Genomic DNA, 22,452 nt, shown 5'->3' with positions numbered 1-22,452 from the left:
CCTCTCAGGGAGCTCAGTGCCAGTGCTGTGGGCCACGCAAGGAAGGGTCCTTCCACCCAAGTTCAGGGACAGCTGTGGAAAGGGACCCTCATATCAGAGCAGCAGAGCCCCAGGACACCAACCGGGCTTGGACCTCCCTGACAGCCTCTCCCTGGCCTTCTGTGTGACACATTTCACAAGGCTGTGGAATATATCCATTTCCTTTGTCTCATCCCTCTCCTGGGGGAGGAAAAGGAAGGCTTTTCCAGTAATTAAAAACTATTATGAGACCAAGTAAGGAAAACGATAAACCCCGATAATTAAAACTAAATTCATAAAAAAAAAAACTAAATTCATAAAGCTTCAATTAGGCTGTCAAAAAAAAAATCACCATAGCTCAGCCTGCAGCCGAGGGTAGGAGCAGAACAAACGCCCCACACCCCCTGATCGTAACTAAGATGTGTCTGGTCAGCCAGGCTGTGGTTAGACATGGCTGCTCAGGCGGGCACCCCTGAGAGAGGCCCCGGGGTGTGGGAGGAGGAGGGCAAAGGGCCAGCAAAAGCCTCCAGAGGTCTCTAGCCTCCACGATCCTAGAAGTCGGGCACGCTTTTCTCACGTAGGAGGCTTCCTCATTAGGATGGTTGCAGGAAAGCAGATCACACAGGATGAAGCAATTCAACAGAGGAAAAGCCCACACCCTGCAAAGGCAAGTCTGAAATGTGCACAGTGGGAATCACAGTAAGAGGGCAGCCGCTTCTGTTAGGGAAGAAGCCTGTTTCCCCAGAACCTGCTGCCTTAAGAATTGCCTTAAGTTCTCCTTGTGTGTGTCTTCCCCCAAGGTGGAGATGAGCAAGACCTCTAAGTGTCACCCCTTCTCCTTCCATCATGGCCCAAGAGGAAGGGAGGGTCTGTCTGGTGTGAATCTTTAAAAGTGTGTCCACTTGTCTGCTCAGTCAAGCTGCCAGCCAGTGTGGAGGAGTTTGGTGAGGCCTCGCTCCCACAGGAGTCAGGACCACCTTAGAATCAGGGCCAGGGAAGCCCCATCACCTGTGTCAGCAGGACCCCTGTCATGTGCACAGAGCATGTGTCGGTGTCTCGGGTTTCAATCTTTATAAAAAGATCAGGGATGTAGTGGATATTGTCATTCTGAGCTGTCCAGCATTGTCCTTCCTCTGTAAAGCACCCCCTCTACAGACCCACCTTGCATGCACTCGTTGTGGGAGGTGCCGCTGCCTCCCTATGGAAGCCCAAAGGGCCAGAGCCACCCTCACCCCCATGCAGGTGGGTGTAGAAAGAGGCAGCCACGTGACTGAGAGCAAGAGTCAGAATGGGGAGCCGGTGACACGGTGGCTGTAGGGCAGATGGCGCCATTCCTCTCAGCCCTGATGCAGACCTCTGCCTGGGGTCTGCAGCCTTCCCCCACTCCAGGGCTCCCTCAGGCGCTGGCTGTGTTCCAATCTGGTCCTCCAGCCTCAGGGGCAGTCTCCCTTCTGATCCATGCCCTTTTTGCTTGTTTCCACAGTCAGGAATCCTGTCTGATGAGCTGGGCTAATGCAGACTGAGCAGTGTAGAGGGGAAGTATCAATATTATTCATGGAACCCCAAACTCCACCCACTACCTCAGAGATTCTTCAAATGAATCATTCAAATTTAACTTTGAAATTTACTTTAAACTATTTTTTAAAATTAAACTATTAAAAAAACAGTGATTAAAACATTTACAACAGTAGGTTACCTTCGGGGGCATATCTCTGGGTGACTTGGAGGAGGCATGAGGGAACCTTCCGGGGGCTGAGAACATTCCGTATCTTAATCTGAGTAGTTGTCTGAGAATACAGGCATATGATTACACAACAATGTGGGTGTACTTAATGCCACTGAACTGTCCACTAAAAAAATGATTAGGATGGTAAATTTTATGTTATATATATTTTACCACAATTTAAAAAAATAGATTAAAACAGATTTCAAAACACTCCTTTAAAACTATTTCAATTAATAAGAGATAAACTAAAAAACAAGTATAGGCATAAATTTTTAAAATCCATCAAGATTTGTACTCTTTACTATCTGTAAGTTTTATTCTAATTAAAACAACAAAGCAAACAAAAAACACTATTATATACCAAACATAAGATGTTGATAATCCCCAAGCTTTCCCAGTTTCTCAAGGTACCAGATTATCTCATTTTCTACAAAACTCAGGGCACAGCCCTTCCTGCCAGAGCTGGATCCTGAGATTTGAAGGCAGCTGTTCAAAATCTCTTAGCATTGGCAACCACATATTTATGTGATTCAGATTATTTTTCCATTCTGTGGAATCAAAACAAAATACAAAAATAAACTGGATGCTGGAATGACAAAATTACAGTGATGGATTACAGATAAGTAGTAACCAAGGTTAGGGAAAGGGAGGGAAGGAGAGGGTGATTCTACAAGGCCAGCCCGAGGGAGCTGCTTGGAGGGGATGGACCAGTTTTGTTCCTGATTGTTAAGGTGGATGGACAAATTCACACATGTGATAAAATGTCATGGAACAATAGGTAAAAACATAACCAAAAATGAGTGCATGCAAAACCAGTGAAACCTGAGTAAGATCTGTAGTTTAGTTGACTGCATGGTGCCAATCAATTTCCTGGTTTCGGAAATCCACTATATTACGTAAGATGTTACCATAGAAGCTGGATGACTGGTATGAGACTTCTCTGTACTATTTTGACAACTTTAAGAAATTCTATAATTATTTCAAAATATAAAGGTAAAAAAATACAGAAATAAATTGGATGAGACTGCTATAAGATTGCCATAAACCCAGTTTTTAAATTATTATTTTTATCAAATTACCCATTATTCTCACTGACTTGATAATATGTACAAGTAAATTATGACACATTAAGACAAATGTGTACTAATAAAACACCATGTAGGTTTTGTGATTGTTTTCCCCAAAAAACCGTAAGTTGAAGCCATAACCTGTAGTGTGAATGTATTTGGAGATGGGGACTTTGAAAAGGTAATTAAGATTAAATGAGGTCATAAGAGTGGGGTTCTGATCCAATATAAGTGGTATCCTTATAAAAAGAGGAGATTAGGACACAGGCACACATAGAAGGAAGACCATGCGAGGACACAGGGAGAAGACGGCCATCTACAAGCCAAGGAGAAAGGCTTCAGGAGAAATCAACCCTGCTGACACTTTCATTTTGAACCAGCCCCCAGAACTGTGAGACAATAAATTTCTGTTGTTTAAGCCTCCCAGTCTGTGGTATTTTGTTATAGCCGCCCTAGCAGACGAATACAAGTAGTGTGGTGATGTGGTTTAGAGGAGGGAAGGATGCTTGAGAGAGCTAGCTGTCTGTTGCAGATATGAAAGTTACATATTCAAAAGAAAATTAAAGCTGGCTCTAAATCACATGAAAGAAAACCAGGTCATTAGATGCACATTACTCAAAAATACTGTAGTTCCTTCATCTGCATTCATTCATTTATTCCTTCATTGGATCAACAGTGGTGACTCAGCCTCTCCAGCCCTGTGCCAGGCGCTGAAGGACATGACACATGGGTTAAAGCCGGACTCTGCTCTGTGTAGCACTGTATTCCAAGGAAGATGTGCAGACAAGGGCAGTACAACGGATTCATGTCTCCGCAGGGGCAAGCATAGGGAGCAGGAGGGGCAGGGAGCAGAAGCCCCTCCTGGGTGAAGTGTGGAGGTGTCAGAGCTGAGTTGTGAACACTGGGAAGTAGTAGCCAGTCCTCTGGATAGCACAGGCCTTGGCAGCCATGGCAGTGGACAGAGATGGACATATACCAGTCCTCTACAGCTCCAACTAGACTTGGGCATCAGCTAACCCTCTATCAAAGCTTACTACACATTCCATTTGCCTAGTAATTCTGTTATGGAGACAGCCCCCAAATAACGAAGCACAGATTGGTTAGTTGGTTTTTAACACCTAGTTCTCAGATTTGTCTAGAGGATTGCCAAAGTATAGTATAAAAAATCATTTTGAAACTCTAAAATGTGACATAAATGCTAGCTATCATTCTACTAGATTTGGAAAGACGTTGTAAGTCACCTAGTCCAAAGTGACCATTTTATGGATTATGGAGATTTACTGAACGTCACCCAGCTTGTACCTGGCAGAGCCAGAGGGAAGGTCCGGGATTACCCGCTGCCAGTACTCCACGGGAAGCACAGGTTTTTAACGTTTGAATTCCACAATAATATATATTCAATCCTATACTGTTTTCCTTCAATTTTCCTACAATTCTAAGCACATTCAATTCCAAACCTTGCTTTTGGTGGTGCAATATTTCAACCTCTTAGTGAATAGAGGTTTGTGCTATAGCAGACAAAATTGGAAACCCTCTTGGTTTCTGTTAACCAAGTGCTCTATTCCTACACTCAAAGACTGGTTCCAATTTGAAACCTATGAGAGTTCAAGAGCAAGCCAGATATAACTGAAGATAGGAGAGAAAGGAAATGGCAAGTGAAGGGGAAGGTGGGGGAGGAGGTGTAGGTAGAAGGGCAGGGGGAGAGGGAAACTGTGTTTGCCAGCACTATGTGTCAGCATCACTTCTGTTTGACCAGAAAGCGATGAGCCTGGTGCCAAGGCTGTGGAAGGACACCAGTCCCACAACCCTGCAGTCACACTTCACCTCTTACAACACTTGGTGAAGCTTCTGTCTCATGACAATCGTGTAATTCAGCGAGGTTCCCCGCCTTCACTGGTGATCAAGAGGCTCAGAGACAAATGCAACCCAACTACAGTCACTTCAGGACAGCCTGAGGGCTCCTTCCTTTGGTTGAACTTTTCATATCTTCCTTACTAACCCTTTGTCTAGATGCCTTCTGCCATAAGCAACTACAAAACTTTTTAGGAAAGAAGAAAAGTAAAATAAAATCAGAAACCAAATTTACCAAAAAAAGAGGTAACAGAAAAGGCAGAGTTTGTTTGAGTCCTTCAGACTGTGTTATCAAGTGTCCACATTATCACAGGGTATAGAGTTATTATTTCAACTCTAAACTTACCAACGGTGTCACAAGGTTCATCTTTGTGTACGCAGAAATCTGTCCTAAAAAATTTTAAAAAAAAGAAATAGTCAGGTGTGTGTAGTACCTCCAAGAATGGGAGAAGAAAACATTGTCAATTAATCTAATTAATCTTGATTACTCGTCTTGCCCATAACAAAGTTATCACTTTAGTTGCCACCTGTTATAATGAAGAATAACTAGCAGCGTTTGCCAAGATTAACCACATTTCCAACTGGTAGGCCCAGTTACCCCACGTAAGATCCTCCTTTCATAGCTGAAATATTCCATAAATAACACTCAGTTGCTGGAAGGACTCCTTCCAACGCTGAAAGTTTCAGAAGATGTTTACCAAGTCATCTATCAGAGATAATTATTAGTCAATATCATCAAACTATAGTGACTTCCTAAGTTACTCTACTTGGGCAGCAACTAGTTTTAGATGCTGGAATGACCGTGTATCACTTACATGAGAACACAACAAAAAAGTCATTTCTAAAACTTATATTCTTTAAAGCTCCCTGGGATCTCCCAGGTGTGTGGCTGTGGACAAATGAAACAGCAAAGATGCTCGAAATCTGATCCAGCCTCGGTTCTGCAAGTACAAGGGCCTCCCTCTGGCCTGTGAGGTATGAAATGAGGAATCTGGGCCATTCTTTTCCAAAACCGGAGCATTCCCACTATTCTGCCCATAAGTTCCCTAGTTGGGAGCTGACCAGAGCGCTGGTTGGGGAGGTATCTTGCCCAGGACTGGGTGAGGACAGCAGTGCCTGGCCCCACGTTCATCTTCTCATAGCGTACCGTGGGGACTGGTAGAAAGCACCCACTCATCTGCAGCTCTCTAAACACACTCCAGTGCAGCTTCAGGTTGAAAAGGTGTGTTCTGAAGGCACCTCTTCTCATTTCACTTTTAAAAAATTCTCTGGGAAGAAAAATGGGTCAGGCTCTTGTCAGGCTGGCACTAAACAAAGTTGTCAATGAAAGTGGCAGGTCCTGGATGGGTCACACATCGCCTTCCCTCATGGGATAATACCTTCCCCTTTCTGACACTCCATCCCCACCTCGGCATTCAGTGTCCTCAATTCCTCTCCTACTCTGTCAAAAATCTATTCTCACGGAAGAACCTGATCTGACATTCACACTGGAGACAATGACAAGAAGGCAATGCAATATCATCAGCTTTCCTTTTACCTCCACTCCAAACCACAGCACATTCTGTCCTATTTGCCTCCATAATGTAACCCATGTCTAATGCCTCTCAGCACTATGTGAATGTCCATGTGAGTGGAGCAAAACCTGCTTGTTCCCAACCCTGGCTCTGCTTCAGGCTGGCCTGAAAGTTGTCAAAGACTCTACCCACCCACTAGACACGCAGAGGCCAGATCTGTAGGTTTAAAAGATTCCACTTGGGGTTCTGATGTACAGAATTTCCTGGTCCAGGCCACTGTCTCAGGCCAAGAAGTCTTGCCAGGCACCCTGGACATGCTGTGAGCCCAGAGGAAAGGGCAGCTGGCATAGGTGTGACAGCTTTGAAGAGGTGGCCCTGAAGCTGGCCAGAGAGACAGCTAGAAGGAGCTGGGCCAATCCCCTAAGCAGTCCACATGGTTTTGCTGACTGCATCTCTAGTTCTTTCATAATGCATGTATATATTTTGGTAATCAATTTTAAAATAATTTTAACAGAGGAAAAAGGAAGGCTTCAAGACCCTCAGGCTTTTAATAACCCCCTCCAAAATCAAGGGAGCCTCCATAGAAATGGAGATGGAATAACCTTAGGAAAATGAAGACTCGTGCCTTGATTTTTCTGTCAAAGACAGCCTTTCAGAAGACTAATTAACAGGCAGTAGAGGGCAAGGAAGTCACAGAGGCAGAGAAGAAAACAAACAAATAAAATTAGGGACATAAATATGTTCACTGGTCTGGTATCTAACTAACCCCAACTCAACATTCTTGATCTGACACCCTTCCCATTGGAATGTCACACACACACACACACACACACACACACACACACACACACACACACACACAGACCAGACTGGCCTGAGACCTCGCTCCAGGGTTTCCCAGAGTGAGCAACTAAAAGTGTTGAAAGCATCATCGCATTGCCTCACCTGGGCAAAGGGAGAAAGGGTGTGTGGCCATCAGTCCCACAGAAGAGAACTAAACAGACTGAACAGGCTGCTGAGGGGATTGGTCCCAGCTCCTTCTAGCTGTCTCTCTGGCCAGCTTGGAGGAAGATGGCTGACAGGGCGTTGTGTGTTCTCTCATCCCCTGGCTTCCCTGGAGGGAAACGGGTGGTCTCAAGTGATGGACCCTGCAGCGTCGTCCACTGCTTCTCCTAAGGAAGTGGGAGGACGCGTGGTGGGCTCGCCATACGTGAGCCAAGCTCAATTAGAGGCCTGGCTTGAAAGGGTCGCCAAAATTTGAATCTTCTCTCCCCTGCCTGTTCATGGTCCTTTCTCAGAAAAGGAAAAGCAAGTCTTCTGCCTGCAGGGTCACCTTCATCTCCAGGTACCCTGGCTCCCACTGCAAACTCATGCCAAACCCACATGTAGGGGCTGCAGAGGTCAACTGGGGAATTAAAAAAAAAAAAGGGTCCCAATGCAGCTCTCCAGCCTCTCAGTCTGTTCACATTCACATTCTGCTGTTTGTTCCTCAACAGAAGGCTGCGTGGATCTACAGGCCAGAGGGGGCTCCGTGGATGTGTGAGCTGTGCCATCACGCAGGCCCCTCACTCAGAGGCCTCCCATCCCCCAACCTACTTTAACGCTCTGCTCTCAACATCTTGAAATTCTTAAGAAATTTTTAACATGGGGTCCCGAGTTTTCATTCTGCACTGGGCACCACAAGTTACATAGCTAGTCCTGTGCATAACCTATTGCCTGGCATACAGTTGGGGTTTAATAAATACGGGCTCCTTTACTAAACGACCGGCATACATTTCCAGATCACTTTCAACGTGCCCTGTCTGCTCATCAGTAGCCTTGTCTCTCCCCTGTGTTCGGAAACCCAGAAAAACGTAACACCACAGGTACCCACCAAGCTCTCACATGAGCAAGGCCAAAGGTTGAGGGAGGACCGTCCCTGGGACTGGGTGGAATTACATGGGAAGGGAAGGTGGAGGGCCAGCTGGACGTCCTGGTGGTCGTGCTCTGGGCTGGCCATGCATGTCGCTCCGGGTGTCTCCCAGGAGCATAGACCTGGGTTTGTGGGACAAAATTCCTGGCTTTCTGGAGGACATGTGGAGCCAAAGGCAAGGCCGTGCCAGGTGTTGAAGTCCCCTGAAGTCCAGTCTGGGCGGGTCCCATATGGCCCCCAAACTCAGTCTACTAAGAGGTCCTTGCTGGACCTACACACGGCTGCAGCTGCTGGATATGCAGCTCCAGCCTCTCCTTGCTCGGCAGGTTCTTTTGGACGTGATGTCATGCTCACATCTTGGCAACTGGCCATCTGTATGGTTGGTGGGTGTCCAGGAGGATACACTCTCGGGCTCAGCCACAGCCCAGAAGGAAAACAAAAAGAGAAGAAACCCTCACATCAGCCAGTCCCAGGACCTGAGGATGCCGGCCCCTAAACACCGTTGGCCTGTGCGGCCTCAGCTTGGATTAGACCCTCAGCTTGGATTACTCTGGGAGGAAAGGACTGATTCTCCAGAGCAGCAACTGCCTCGCACCCAATTTCCCTGTGAAAACATCAGCCCATTATTATCCCAACCTAAGGAATTGCAGCTCTCAGCCTCTAATTCTTAAACGATGCTTCTCAGCCAAATTGGCTTCCAGCCCCAACTCCATCACTGCCACCCCATCCTCGTGGGAGGGCTTGAGTTTAACGTCTGTGAGGACCCAGAGGACGGACGGCACCAATCAGTTCAGTCCAGCAGCTCCCCACAGAAGTGAGAGGGATCAAGATGGCTCAAAATGGAGAGAGACAACACAGGGTCCTGGGCTGGCCGCAGGTGACAGAGCGGGATGGAGGCCTTCGCATCGGCTGTGCCTACATCTGAAGAAACCTGGCCTTCCCGGGCCACCAGGTATCTGCCTCCCCGGCCCCCCAACTCAGAAACACCCGCTTGCAATCAGGACCACCCCCTTCAATGTGCTTAGTTAGAAAAGAACATTTTAAAAGTTTTTTATTGTGGTAAAATACACGTAAAATTTACCATCTTAACCATTTTTAAGTTCACAGTTCTGTAGTGTTGAGTATATTCACATTGTTGCGCAATTAATCTCCAGAACTCTTTTCATCTTGCAAAAGTGAAATTCTATATCCATTAAACAGCTCCCTATTCCCTCCTCCCCACAGCTCCTGGCCACTACCATTTCTGTTTCAATGAATTTAACTTTCTAGGTATGTCATATAAGTGGGATCACAAAGGATTTGTCCTTTTATGACTGGTTTATTTCACTCAGCAAAATGTCCTCCAGTTTCATCCACGTTGTAACTAGTGTTAGAATTTCCTTCCTTCTTAAGGCTGAATAATATTCCATTTGTATGGAAACACCACATTTTGTTTATTCATTTATCCACTGATGGACACTTGGGTTGCTTCCACATTTTAGCTATTATTACTAATGCTACTATGAATATAGGTGTACGAATATTTCTTCAAAATCCTTTTGGATATATACCCATAAGTGGAGTTGCTGGATCATATGGTAGTTCTATTTTTAATTTTTGGAGGAAGTGCCATACTGTTTTCCACAGTGGCTGTACCATTTTACATTCCTACCAGCAGGGTACAAGGGTTCCAATGTTTCCACATCCTCACCAACACTTGTTATTTTCTATTGTTTGAGTTTTTTTTAATAGTAGTCATTCTAATGGGTGTGAGATGTAAAGAACATTTTTATGCAAAATACTTCCAGTATGGTAAATAAGCTGTTAGGAGACAGGAAAAAGAGAAAGGAAAAAATAAAGCCTAACCGACAGCATTCTCAGGCTGAGGGTGCCTTCAGTCTCTCTGATGGCGTTTTGTAAAAAGGCTAACCCAGAAGTTTTGTCTACACTAATTTTGGTAACATCTATTGCCTCTGAAAAAAAGCTAGTCATTCCCAAACCAAGACCACTTGCAAGTGTTTTCTCTACCCAGACAAGAAAGGAAACAGCAGGAAAGCAAAGAAGCAATAGAGGGAAAATTCCCATAGGTTATTATTTTTAACAAAACACCAGAATTTATACATTTTATATAGTATTTACACAAACCACTTTCAAAGTAATAACCTTGGAAGTTTAGCTGCATATTCCAAAGATGATGTTATTTAGAGCTCCTCTCTAGGAAAGGTCTTTAGTCCTCATTTAATTATCATTTGGAAAATCAATCACATTAATTTATAGTCACATATAGATATGGTTCCCAAGGACTTCTGCCTGCCCCACAAATCAAATCCACTCTCAAAGGGTGGTAGCCATAAGACCAATACTGTAATCCTCAGTGCTTTATGGAAAGCCCCATAGGCTCCAAAAGCTATTTCAAAGTGCCTTGAGCCATGGCAGCCTCTGGCCAGTGAGTGTGGGGGCCAGAGCTGCTGGGAGAGGTGGTACCTAGGGCTTCCCAGCACTCACCAGGGTGGGCAAACCCAGATCTAAGGCAAGTACAAGGTCATGCTCACGCCTTGTCCTTGGTTCCTGGTAGACCACCAGCCATATGTTGGCAATCAGAATTATTGAATAGATTTCTCAAATGTTCCATTATACATTTAATCACATCCTGTAGAAGCAGCAAGTGTTCTCATAATGGATCAGTGTGCTACAGATCACATTTTAACCCTTTAGGGTTGGCAACTGATGACTCATCTACAAGAGTGATTAGGCATCTATCTGGTGTCTGATGGTGGCAATGTGCATGTTCTGGGTTTTTTTAAGAGGAGAAGCCTAGGGTGCTACATTGCCTGGTACAGGGTGCCTGAAGCTGGGGTCACAGATCATCCCCAGCTACCTTTAGGATGTCATCAGGCAAGGGGCTTGTTGTTTATGGCCCAAGAGATGCAAAATAAGAGACCTTCTGGACTCAAAACCAAAGTCTTAAACCAGATTTAACTCTTCTTAGAAGGGCAGGCTATCTTTAAGCTCTTTAGCTTAGTTTACCATGTCTTTACATGGTAAACTGTTCCCTTTCTCTGAACTCAGAGAAAAAGAAAGCATGTAATTCTGGAAGTAGTTTCCATAAATTAAAAAAAAAATCTTAAAATTCAAAGTTGATATATTCATGATATATTCATTCAAAAAAATAAAATTTTGTATTTTAACCTAATGGATTAAATTATCACAAAACATTTCTGCATATTTTCTAAAAGGGGATTTTCGTGTGAACACATAACACATTTTATTTACATCATTGAAGTAAAACAACCAAGGAAAATCAATTTTTCTAACAGAGATTTGAGACATAGGGAAAAAATGAAATAGCCACATCTATACCTATCATGGGTTGAACTGTGTCCCTAAAAAGATATGTTCAAGACCTAACCCCACACCCAGTCCCTGTGAATGTAATCTTATTTGGAAAGAGGGTCACTGCAGATGTAATCAAGTTAAGATGAGGTCACACTGGATTAAGCTGGGCCCCAATCCAATGACTGGTGTACTTTCAAGAAGAAGGAAATGTGGGCACAGGGAGAACACCATGTGACAAAGGAGGAGACTGGAGTGATGCATCTACAAGACAAGGGATGCCCAGGATTGCAGAAACCACCAGAAGTTAGGAAGAAGGAGGAAGGATCCTCTCCTCCTGAGCCTTCAGAGAGACATGGCCCTGCCCACACCTTGATTTCAGACTCCTGGCCTCCAAAGCTGTGAGAAAATAAATTTCTGTTGTTTTAAGGCACCCATTTTGTGGTAATTTGTTACTGCAGCCCTAGAAAACTAAAATAACATTGCTGCTATCTGCATAGAAAGCTGCCTTTGGTGTCTACTGTCCACTGCCGGGCCCCTTGGCTTCCCTCTCAGTCAGGAAGAGTAAGTCCAGCTCTGTAGCCTATAAAGAAACTCAGCTTCTTGCTTCAAATGGAGCCTCTACGTGAATTCCACAGGCATCTCTGCCCGCTGCTTTTGTCCCAAGAGTGCCCATGGATGGGCTATGCACAGCACACACACGCTTGCATGGACTTCCCTCCACAGCAAAATCGGGGTATTCACTTCTCCCACTTTGGAAGCAGCCTCAAACACAGATGAGCTCTTTCCAGTAAGCATTATATTTGGTGCTGGGGAAGAGGCAGTAGATGAATTTTCTTGGACGTTTTAAGAGTCTTGGGTAACTAGGATTTCAGTAGTTTTATATTAATAATAACAATAGCAATAATAATAGCTAACACTTGTGTCCTTACTTTGGGCCAGGCACTGTGAGAAGTGCTTCTTGAGTTCATTTAATCCTCACACCTTGGAGGTAGGACTATCATTTATCCCCAACTTACTGATGAGGAATCCAAGGTTCAGACATGTGACCCAAAGTCTGATTTCCAAGCCCGAATTCCTAGCAAATTGCCATCTGTCCTCTCCAATGGAAAATGCCCTCCCTTTCTCCTTTGCAGCTCCAGGCAGAGTCTAGTTTTACCTGGTCACGAATACAGCGGCATCCACGGGTGGCGTATCGTCCTTGCCTCCTGGAACCTGATTGTTGCCGAGGTACCGTGCGCCTCCATACTCCTCATTCTGCCAGTGACAGAAGCTCTCCAGGGACCGCTCACCATGGTGCCCAATGGACAATTTGGCCTAAAAGAAATCAGGGGGGCAGTTACAGAAGCAAATGCCCAGGGAAGCCAGAGTTCATGCTCAGACCACAGTGTGGATGTTAAGGTGGAGACAGTTGCTCACTGGGGCGTCATTCAATGTCACCTGCCCACAAAGCTGGTAGGAAGATGCAGAGACCCAGAGAGAGGCCATCAGGGGCCTTATCTATAAGTTCGAATGAAGACTATGTTATTAAAGAAAAGCTTTCTTCTTTTTGGCAAACTGAACAGCATACCCAACGTTCTCACGTTCACTGCTTAACTCTGCAGGTAACACTTTCATAAGGAAATGCACTCAATCAAAAGACCAGAAAATGATGCTACAGGGCACCCAAATTTGGCCTGAAGCTCAGATATAGCTCCAGAAGAGTAGCCATGATTCCAAAGACCTCACCATCAACTTTGCACCCGTGAAACATGCGGGCGTGAAGGAGGGAGGCACACAGGCCCACTGCTCAGGGTTCCCCTGAGATTCTGAGCAGATTAACTGCACACCAAGCCTCCAGTAACAGTACCTGTCCTCCTCGCACCAGGCATCCCTGGTCCCTGGCCCAGGGCACAGTGTTGCCATCTGCAAAGCCAGGGAAGAAGGATAAAATACAACACTTGGACTCCTCCTCAGCGCTCAACAGCAACTAGGAAGCCTAGAGACCAGTTACATTTTCCGTTACTGTGCCAATGGGGACTTACAGGACGCTGTCGTAGCAGGACAAGTTTGGTAACTTGAATGTTAACTTTAATTCCAAGGCTCTGGTGCTGAAACATATTGTATACCTGTCAAGAGAGAAAAAAAGAAATAAAGATATAAATACAAAAATAAAAAAACAACAACAACAACAGCGGTACCCTGGATGGGATCCTGGAACAAAGAAAAGATAGTAGGTGAAAACTAAGGACATCCGCACAAACTATGGACTTGAGTTAATAATAATGTAACAATATTGGTCCATTAATTATAACAAACATACCATACTAATGTAAAATGTCAATAGTAGGGGAAATTGTGTATGGGAATTCTCTGTACTACCTGTTCAATTTTCCTATAAATCTAAAACACAAAATATAAATGAATAAAATATAAATGTATTTATTTATAAAATGAAATATAAATTCTATTCATTAAAAATTATTAATTAAAAAACTTTTTTTAAACTGTGTTCTTGCAGTACAAAAAAAACTAAAGAAGAGTAATTATATGAAATTCAAATTTCAATGTTCATAATAAAGTCTTATTGGAACAAAAAAATACATATATGTGAGATATATAACCCAGATTTTATTTAAAAGGCCTTCTGAGTCCAAAAAACTCCCATAAATATAAATTCCTCAAGAGAAACAAGTATAACAGAAAACTCTGGAATCACACACACGTGTGCATACAAACATAAACATGCAAAGATAAACTGGAAATCAGTCGGTTGAAAAAAATATATAGGACAGGTGATTTTGAAAAAAAGAAATGGATGTCTGCTGATTCTGGTGTTTCCTGCAGGAAGGTGAAGGGGATCTTTATGAAAGGATGGGGGAGGTCCATGCCTGTGGCCATCTGCCACGTGTCACTTGTATCTTCTCTAACCCTCATCACAACCCATCAAGGTTGGTGTCTCCACCAACCTCGACTCAGTGACATAAAGCCACCAGCTCAAGACCACTGCCAGTCAACTATGACTACAATCCAAATCCAGATTGTCCAGCCAAAAAGGCCATATTCCTTTTTTCCCTGAATTCCTCATTCTAACCAAAGTTTGTCAGTGAGATAAAGTTATAGTAACAGAAAAGGATATGCCCCTCTCAGTTTTGCACCTCTTATTGGTAGAACTTAATTATAAAGATCTCAACATCAAGAAATAAAAGGATTCAAGGAGAAGAGAGATAGGAAAACTCAAGTAAGGCAAAGGAATGAAAGTTGACGTAGACAGAAAAGAACCATCGGATTTGAGGACCCCCAGATCATTACGATCCTCCTGAGTTCCTTCTCAGGAGAGAGCAGGATTCAGGGAGGTACAATGGAATAGGTGATGAGGGTAGTAGTGTAAGATATAGAGGGAAGAGATAAGAATCTTTTAAATATTCCCTTTTCTTTTTAAATTGGGAAAATACTTTTGTTTCATTATGTCCTTTTTTTCAGTGTTATTGATATATAATTGATATACAACATTGTATTAGGTTCAGGTATACAACATGATGATTATATATATTACACTATATATCATAGTATATATAATATATACATATCTCAAAATGATTACCACAATAAGTTTAGTTAACATCCATTACCTCACATAGTTACAATTGTTTTTCTTGTGTGAAATAACTTTTAAGACCTACTCTCTTAGCAACTTTCAAATATACGATACAGTACTGTTAACTATAGTCACCGTGCTGTATCTTACATCTCCAGAACTTATTTATCTTACAAATAAAAGCTTGTACCTTTTGACCACCTCTACCCATACCCCTACCCCCCACCTCTGGGAACCACCAATCTGTTTTCTGTATCTATGAGTTCAGGTTTTTTAGATTCCACATGTAAGTGAAATCATACTGTGTTTGTTTTTCTCTAACTTATTTCACTTGGTTTTGAATATGCTTTTTTTTCCTGACAGACACAATCCAGAGGGAGAATTTTCTAGCAGGGGCATTCAAATTTTCTCTCCAGTACATCAGCAGCAACATAAAGCAATGACCACAGCCAACAGCGTGGCCACAGTTAATTCAGGCCATGTGAAGCTGGACACGGCGTCGGGCACACAAGCGGCAGAAGCCAGGCACGCACAGTGCTTGAGCATCTGTGTGACAAAGGAATTAGCTGTGTCAGTGCTTGGATTTTCTCTTTGAAAACTAGTATTAAAGCAAAACAGAATCTTTGTGTAATTTAATATTCTTTCCCACAAGGAAAAATACAACATATTCAGTTCTTCTGTTCTCACTACCCCCTCCCAAGACTTTTTCTTTCCTCAAGAACAAAATTGAAGTCATTTTTTTTAATACTGGACCATCTGTAAGCCAATTCTGAAGTCATGCCTTAACTACCTATCCCTAAACCTTGGTGAAGAAGGGAAAAGCACATAACTTTTTCCTTTTTTCTGAGAACCACCCAACGGCTGTAAATCAAATTTTTCCAGAAATATTCAGACTTAGGATTGGGCCCAAACTGGAAAACCTCAATTCAAAACATGAAAACTAGAAAGAATGAAAACTTGAAATTATGAGGGAGAAAATTCAAGTCACACAGGGTTTCAAGGTGCAATCTAAACACTGCCTGTAACAGCAACGGCAGCCAGACATTAAAGAATATTGTGGGTTTAAAGCAATAACACAGGAAAGCAATTCTCAGTGATGTTCTGACACGCCCCCTGAAAGCAGCATAAAGAACAGAGCCTGAATGGAATGATGCAAGTTTCAGGAAGGACAAAGCTATAGGAACAAACTCCCTTGTCAGAATCGCCCGTTTTTTCATCTCCAGCTGAGGACAGTTCTGCACATCCCATGTACCGTGACCCCAAAAGGCTCAGGTACTTTTCTTGGAGCAAATACACAAAACATATGTGAGCTGGACGGGGAGAAAAGCTTCATGCTCTAGAGGCTGAGACGGAGAGCGAGATGGGGAATTGTTGTTTAATGAGTGTAGAGTTTCCGTCTTGCCAGATGACAAAGTTCTAATGTTTGATTGCACAACAATGTGAATATAATTAATGATACTGAACTGTACACTTAAAAATGACTAAGATGGTAAATCCTGTTATGTGTATTTTACCAAATTAAAACTTTTTCATTAATTAATTTAAGACAAGAAGCTTCATGCTCTGAGCAACGTTCTCTTGTAAGCCTGCAGGAAGGTACCCCCCTTGATGTGTAACTGGGACGCCCACGTTCAGGAGAGCAGGAGGGAGCGACCACAGCTAAAGCACCTTGTCACCTGAGCAGACCACGCTCCCACAAAGCCCAGCAGAGCGCAGGGCCAGGCAGATGCACAGGATCTCCCTCAAGGCCCAGTGCCAAGCCAGGCGAGACAGGCGAGCCAGACGAGAATCCGACGACAGCCACAGAACACAAAGCAGCAGGCCTCAAAGACATGTAAGAAAGTCTCCCTGTCCTCCTCTCCCATGGAAATTCACACTCAGGAAAGTCTTGGAGGCAGCGGCCCCATGATGTTTAGGGAGACACCTGGTTGGGCAGGGAACAGCACAACCAATTGTCTGGAAAGTCTGTCTCGTGCATCCAGCTCTGGCTGCATCCTGGCAAGTGTTCAGAGCCCCAGCTTCATTTGTCACGTTTCCTTGGCAGCCTGGGGGCCAAGTGGGTGGACCCACTGCCAGCAGCACACTGCAGGGCTCCCCTGGCTGGGTGACATGGGGACACGGTCAGGGAGGGGTAGACAGGGACAGGTGATGGGGGCACGTGGGGAGGAGCTGTTCGCAATGCCAGGTGGGGTTTTCACATGAGCACCACCTACCTGGTGACTTAGGGCCTCCCCAGGGACAGACGGGAAGTGGAGGTGACTCCCTCACATCACAGGCCGCACCCATCCAGACCCCGCACCCTGGAGGGGGCTATATTCTCTAGCAGTCCCTCTGAGCGGGGTCCCTGAAGCAGCAGCACCAACATGGCCTGAGCACATTTTGGAAACGCATTCTGGAGCCCACCCCAGACCCCATGAATCAGAACCCTGTGGAGGGGGGTGGGCCCAGCCATCTGCATTCCACAAGCCCCCCAGTGGCTTCCCATCATGGCCACTGGGGTGTGGGAACCAGTGAGGCTCTAGCACTGCTGCTAGTTTCTCTGCTCACCAGAGAGAGGCTTGTTGTCTGTTTCACATGGTAATTGAGTCAAATTGATGTCATTTTTCCTCCAAACAGAACTTGCCTGGAGCGGCTCAGGTTTTCATTCCACTCTGTGGTTGTTAAGGAAGCTAAAAACAACCAAAGCTCTTTCAAGTGGCCCCATTTTCCAATTTGGCTGCCCAAACCCAGGGCTTCTAGTGTCAGCACCACCTGTTTCCATCTGCAATTTGTTCTTTAAAATATTCCTGCTTCTGTGTCACCACCACCCCCAACCAAAGGAAAATCAAGTCACGTACATAAAAAGGCACTACAGCATATTTGGAAAATCAACCAAAGCCCGCTCAGGGCACCCACTGCGGCTTGCTGACCGCTCAGAGACACAGACAGGTCTGGCCAAAGTTTCTCCCTCCACACATTCCTGCACAGGTGAGCGGATTGCTGGGACACATAGCCCAGTGGGACTCTATACCCCTCTGAGCCAGGTGGAGGGATCTTTTAAAACACAAATCAGTATATACCACTCTTCTACTTGACCCCTGCACAGCTTCCCTGTCGCACATGCAGTGAAGCCGGCTCTCCATGCCCTGACCCCTGAGGGAGTGGCCGGAGCACCTCTCACTGTGCCCACCCTCCCCATCACCCACCAGGAATCACCTCTCCCTGTGCCTCCCAAATGCCAGACTGACTCCCACTGGCTGGCTCCTTATGTCAGTGTAATGCCTTTCCTTCTAAGTGGAGGGTCACTCATCACAGAGGTGTCCCTGACTGCCCCAGTCACTTGCTATCACCTGGACCTTTGCATAGCAGTTTATAAAATTTGCACACAAATCCCTGATTTGTGTGTTGAGTACTGTCTGTTGGTGCCACCACATGAGCTCCATGAGGATGGGACCTGTTGTGGTCCCTACTCGATCCCCAGTCCCTAGGAAGTCCCCAGCACACATTAGGTACCCAATAAATATAACTGAATGGAATTAGTGAGTGCATCTCATTTTTTTTTTATAGTGGTAAAAAACATATAACATAAAATTTACCATCTTAACCCTTTTTAAGTATACAGTTCAGTAGTGTTAAATACCTTCTCATTATTGTGCTACCATCACCACCATCCACCTTCAGAGCATTTTTATGTTCCCAAGCTGGACCTCTGCACCCATCAAACAACAACTTCTCATTCCCCTCTCCCCTCAGCCCCCGGCAACCACCACTACTTTCTGTCTCTATGAATTTGACTACTCTAGGCACCTCTTATGAGTGGACTCATACAGAGCCTGTCTTTCTGTGATTGGCTTATTTCCTTAACATAATGTCCTCAAGGTTCATCTATGTCATAGCATGCATCAGTTTCTTTCCTTTTTAAAGTTGAATATTCTATTGTGTATATATGTACACATGTATATTTTTGTTTATCCTTCAATGGACATTTGGGTTGCTTCCTCCTTTTGTTAATTATTTGTGAATAATGCTGCCATGAACAAACATCTCTTGGAGACTCTACTTTCAATTCATTTTGTGTATATGCCCCAAAGTGGAACCACAGAATCATATGTCATGTGAGTGAACCTCTTTTATGCTTTGGTCTGTGTAGTGTCTGGACACTTTGCTGGGATTTTTAGAATTTCTTTTTCTTTTTTGGCTAAAGATACTGTTTTCATTGGGGAAAGTTCCCCACTGGGTGAGCTCTGGAGAAAGGAAGGAACCCTCTTTCCACTGTAGAAACCAAAGTAGGTGGAAACTCACTCTGCCTGCCACAGAAGCCCTGGAGGGGCACTGGCAGTGGAGAGATGGTCCCAGGACACAACAGTGGCAACAGGACTGCAGCCCACACTCCTGGCCGGAACTCAGCCTTGCTCTCTCCTACTGCCTGGCCCCTCTCCCTTGAGTCTCCTGCCCCTTGCCCTCCCCCCAGTTCTGAGGCTGGTGATCCAGCCTTCCTTTTGATTCTGGGCTCCTCTGTATATGGCTCCAAAAACATGTTTCCTCTTCTGCTTCAGTTAGCCCAGAACTAGTTTCTTCTGCTTATAATCAAAACCCCTGACTGATACAAGAGCCAAGCTCACTGCTCTGTGATTTACAAAGCTCCTTTATTCCTTGTTTTAAAACAGGACCACTCTGCATGATGCTGGTAGGGGAACCACTGACCAAAACTGCCCACCCTGGCCAGGCACCACAGTAACCATCTGCATGAGTTGTTTTACGACAGAAAGTCCTGGTAAGGAACATGGAACTAATAAGCCACCGCCAACCTGAAGAATTCGGGAAAGGTCAAAAGGAGACGCCAGTCCATATGTCCTACCAACCTCCCAGAATGCTCCTCGCTGGAATCCATCTTGGCTGAGCGATGTGCGCACCACCAGGAAGGACCCTGAGTCAGAATGATTGGCCAGGGCTTCCCTGGTGGCGCAGTGGTTGAGAGTCCACCTGCCGATGCAGAGGACACAGGTCCGTGAAGGTCCCACATGCTGCGGAGCGGCTAAGCCCATGAGCCATGGCCACTGAGCCTGAGCGTCCAGAGCCTGTGCTCCACAACGGAAGAGGCCACAACAGTGAGAGGCCCACGTACCGCAAAAAAACAGAGACCACCCGGAAACTAATCCCATCACCATAAAACCCGAGACTGCGAGCCATGTGGCAGAGCAGTTCTCCTGGGTTCCCTTACCCTCCTGCTCTCCACCCAGGTGCCCCTACCCAATAAAGTCTCTTGCTTTGTCAGCACACATGTCTCCTTGGTCAATTCATTTCCAAGTGTTAGACAAGAGCCCACTCTTGGGCCCTAGAAGGGGTCCCCCTTCCTGCAACAATGCCAGGGTTGTTTTAGTACCGCTTCCATGCTTTACAAGTCCTCAAAAATGACCAAAGTGTCTCTGCTCTCACAGCAGCCACTTCTTCTGTTGCTCTGAAGACTGATCCAACAGGGCTCAGAGGCGAAGTCGTTTGTAGCAGCCAAGCATGCTCTCAGAACAGTTCTTTCCCACCACACTTGTTTTATCAGCTCCATCTTGATACCTCCCCCTTGAAGGACAAGATGTGAGAGGGGATGAAGGGGACCACCCATAGCATAGTGGGCTGTGTGGGAGGTGTAAATATGTAATTGCATTTATGTAGAAACACTTTCTACCAGAGTTTAGGACACCACATCTGTGTGACATGCTTAGAATACAAAAGGCTTTTCAGAAGTAAATTAATCGAGGAATTAAAAAAGGAAAGCCAGTGTTTACACAACTTCAGCGCTAAATCCTTTGCAAAGGATGTTAGAAAATGGCATTAATCGCTCATTTATGAGTTCACAGATGCCACAAAAATTTCTTGATCACCTGCACATGTACAAGGCACTAGGGAAATAACGACAAAGGTGTACACACAGTCCTACCTTGATGAGCTTATAGATGGTGCAAAGACAGTAAGCAGGGTGGGTTTTAAAAAATTCTGTTAAATATGCATAATATGAAATTTACATTTTTAAGTGTATGGCTTAGTGGCATTAAGTACACTCAGATTGTTGTGGAACAATCACTACTATCCATCTGCAGAACTTTTTCATCTTCCCCAATTGAAACTCTGCAGCCATTAAACACTAACTCTCCATTCCCCATCCTGCTCTAGCCCCTGGCAACCACCATTCTACTTTCTGTCTCTATGAATTTGACTACTCCAGGCGCTTCATTTGAGTGTAATCATACAGTATTTGTACAGTATTTATACTTTTGTGACTGGCTTATTTCATTTAACATAATGTTCTCAAGGTTCATCCTTGTAGCATGTGTCAGAATTTCCTTCCTTTTTTAAGTCTGAATGATAGTTAATTGAGTGTATATACCACATTTTGTCTACCCATTCATCCTTCAGTGAACACTGAGTTGCTTCCTCTTGACTACTGTGAATAATGCTGCTATGAACATGGGTGTACAAGTTTCTGTTCATGACTCTGCTTTCACTTCTTTGGGGTATATACCCAGAAGTGGATATTAAAATTCTATTTTTTTTTAAGAACCATCATACTGTTTTCCAAAGGAGCTGCACCATTTTATGGTCCCAAGAACAGTACACAAGGGTGCTCATTTCTCCATATCCTTGTCGACACCTGTTACTTTACAATTTTTTTAGTAACAGCATTTTAATGAGAGTGACATACTATCTCATTGTGGTTTTGATTTGCATTTCCCTAATGATTAGTGACACTGAATATCTTTTCATATGATTACTGGCCATTTGTGTATCTTCTTTGGAGAAACTATTCAGGTCCTTTGCCCATTTTAAAATCAGGTTGTTTAGTTTTGTTGTTGTCGTTGCTGAATTTTAGGTGTTCTCTATTTATTCTGGATATTATCAGATATGTAATTTGCAAGTATTTTCTCCCATTTTTTGAGTTGCCTTTTTACTCTGTTTATAGTGTCCTTTGATGCATAAGTTTTAAAATTTGGTGAAGACCAATTTGTCTACTTTTTTCTTTTGTTGCCTGTGCCTTTGGTGTAATATCCAAGAAATTATTGCCAACTCCAATGTCAGGAAGTTTTCCCCTATGTTTTCTTCTAGGATTTTTATACTTTTAGCTCTTACATTCAGGTCTTTAACCCATTTTGAATTAATTTTTGTATATGATGTTAGGTAAGGGTCCAACTTCATTCTTTTGCATGTACATATCCAGTCTTCCCATCACCATTTGTTCAAAAGACTGTCACTTCCCCATTGAATGGTCTTTGTAGTCTTGTTGAAAAGCATTTGACCACATATGTCAGAGTATACTTCTGGGCTCTCTATTCGATTCCATTGGTCTATGTGTTTGTCTTTATGCCAGTATCACAGTGTTTTGATTATTATACCTTTGTAGTAAATTTTTTCTTTTTTTTTTTTTTTTTGTGGTATGCGGGCCTCACACTGTTGTGGCCTCTCCCGTTGCGGAGCACAGGCTCCGGACGCGCAGGCTCAGCGGCCAT

General features: G+C 44.3%; 1 protein-coding gene across 17 annotated transcripts in view; it reads right to left on the bottom strand.

Annotated features, from left to right (window-relative positions):
- ADAMTS17 (ADAM metallopeptidase with thrombospondin type 1 motif 17) overlaps positions 1-22,452 on the bottom strand; it is a 361,173-nt gene that overhangs the window by 263,501 nt on the left and 75,220 nt on the right. For all 17 annotated transcript variants that reach the window (XR_008618598.1, XR_008618599.1, XR_008618602.1 and 14 more), the window contains exons 5-7: positions 13,425-13,508; positions 12,560-12,717; positions 5,009-5,052 (exon numbers count right to left, since the gene is read on the bottom strand). Coding sequence is in view for 12 of the 17 variants with exons in the window: in XM_055088178.1 (XP_054944153.1) it covers positions 5,009-5,052; positions 12,560-12,717; positions 13,425-13,508 (286 nt within the window). In the remaining 5 variants the exon portion in view is untranslated. The remainder of the gene's footprint in view (positions 1-5,008; positions 5,053-12,559; positions 12,718-13,424; positions 13,509-22,452) is intronic.

Source organism: Physeter macrocephalus, chromosome 11 (assembly GCF_002837175.3).
Source record: "Physeter macrocephalus isolate SW-GA chromosome 11, ASM283717v5, whole genome shotgun sequence".
NCBI lineage: Eukaryota > Metazoa > Chordata > Mammalia > Artiodactyla > Physeteridae > Physeter > Physeter macrocephalus.
This window is presented reverse-complemented; position numbering and strand designations above follow the sequence as displayed.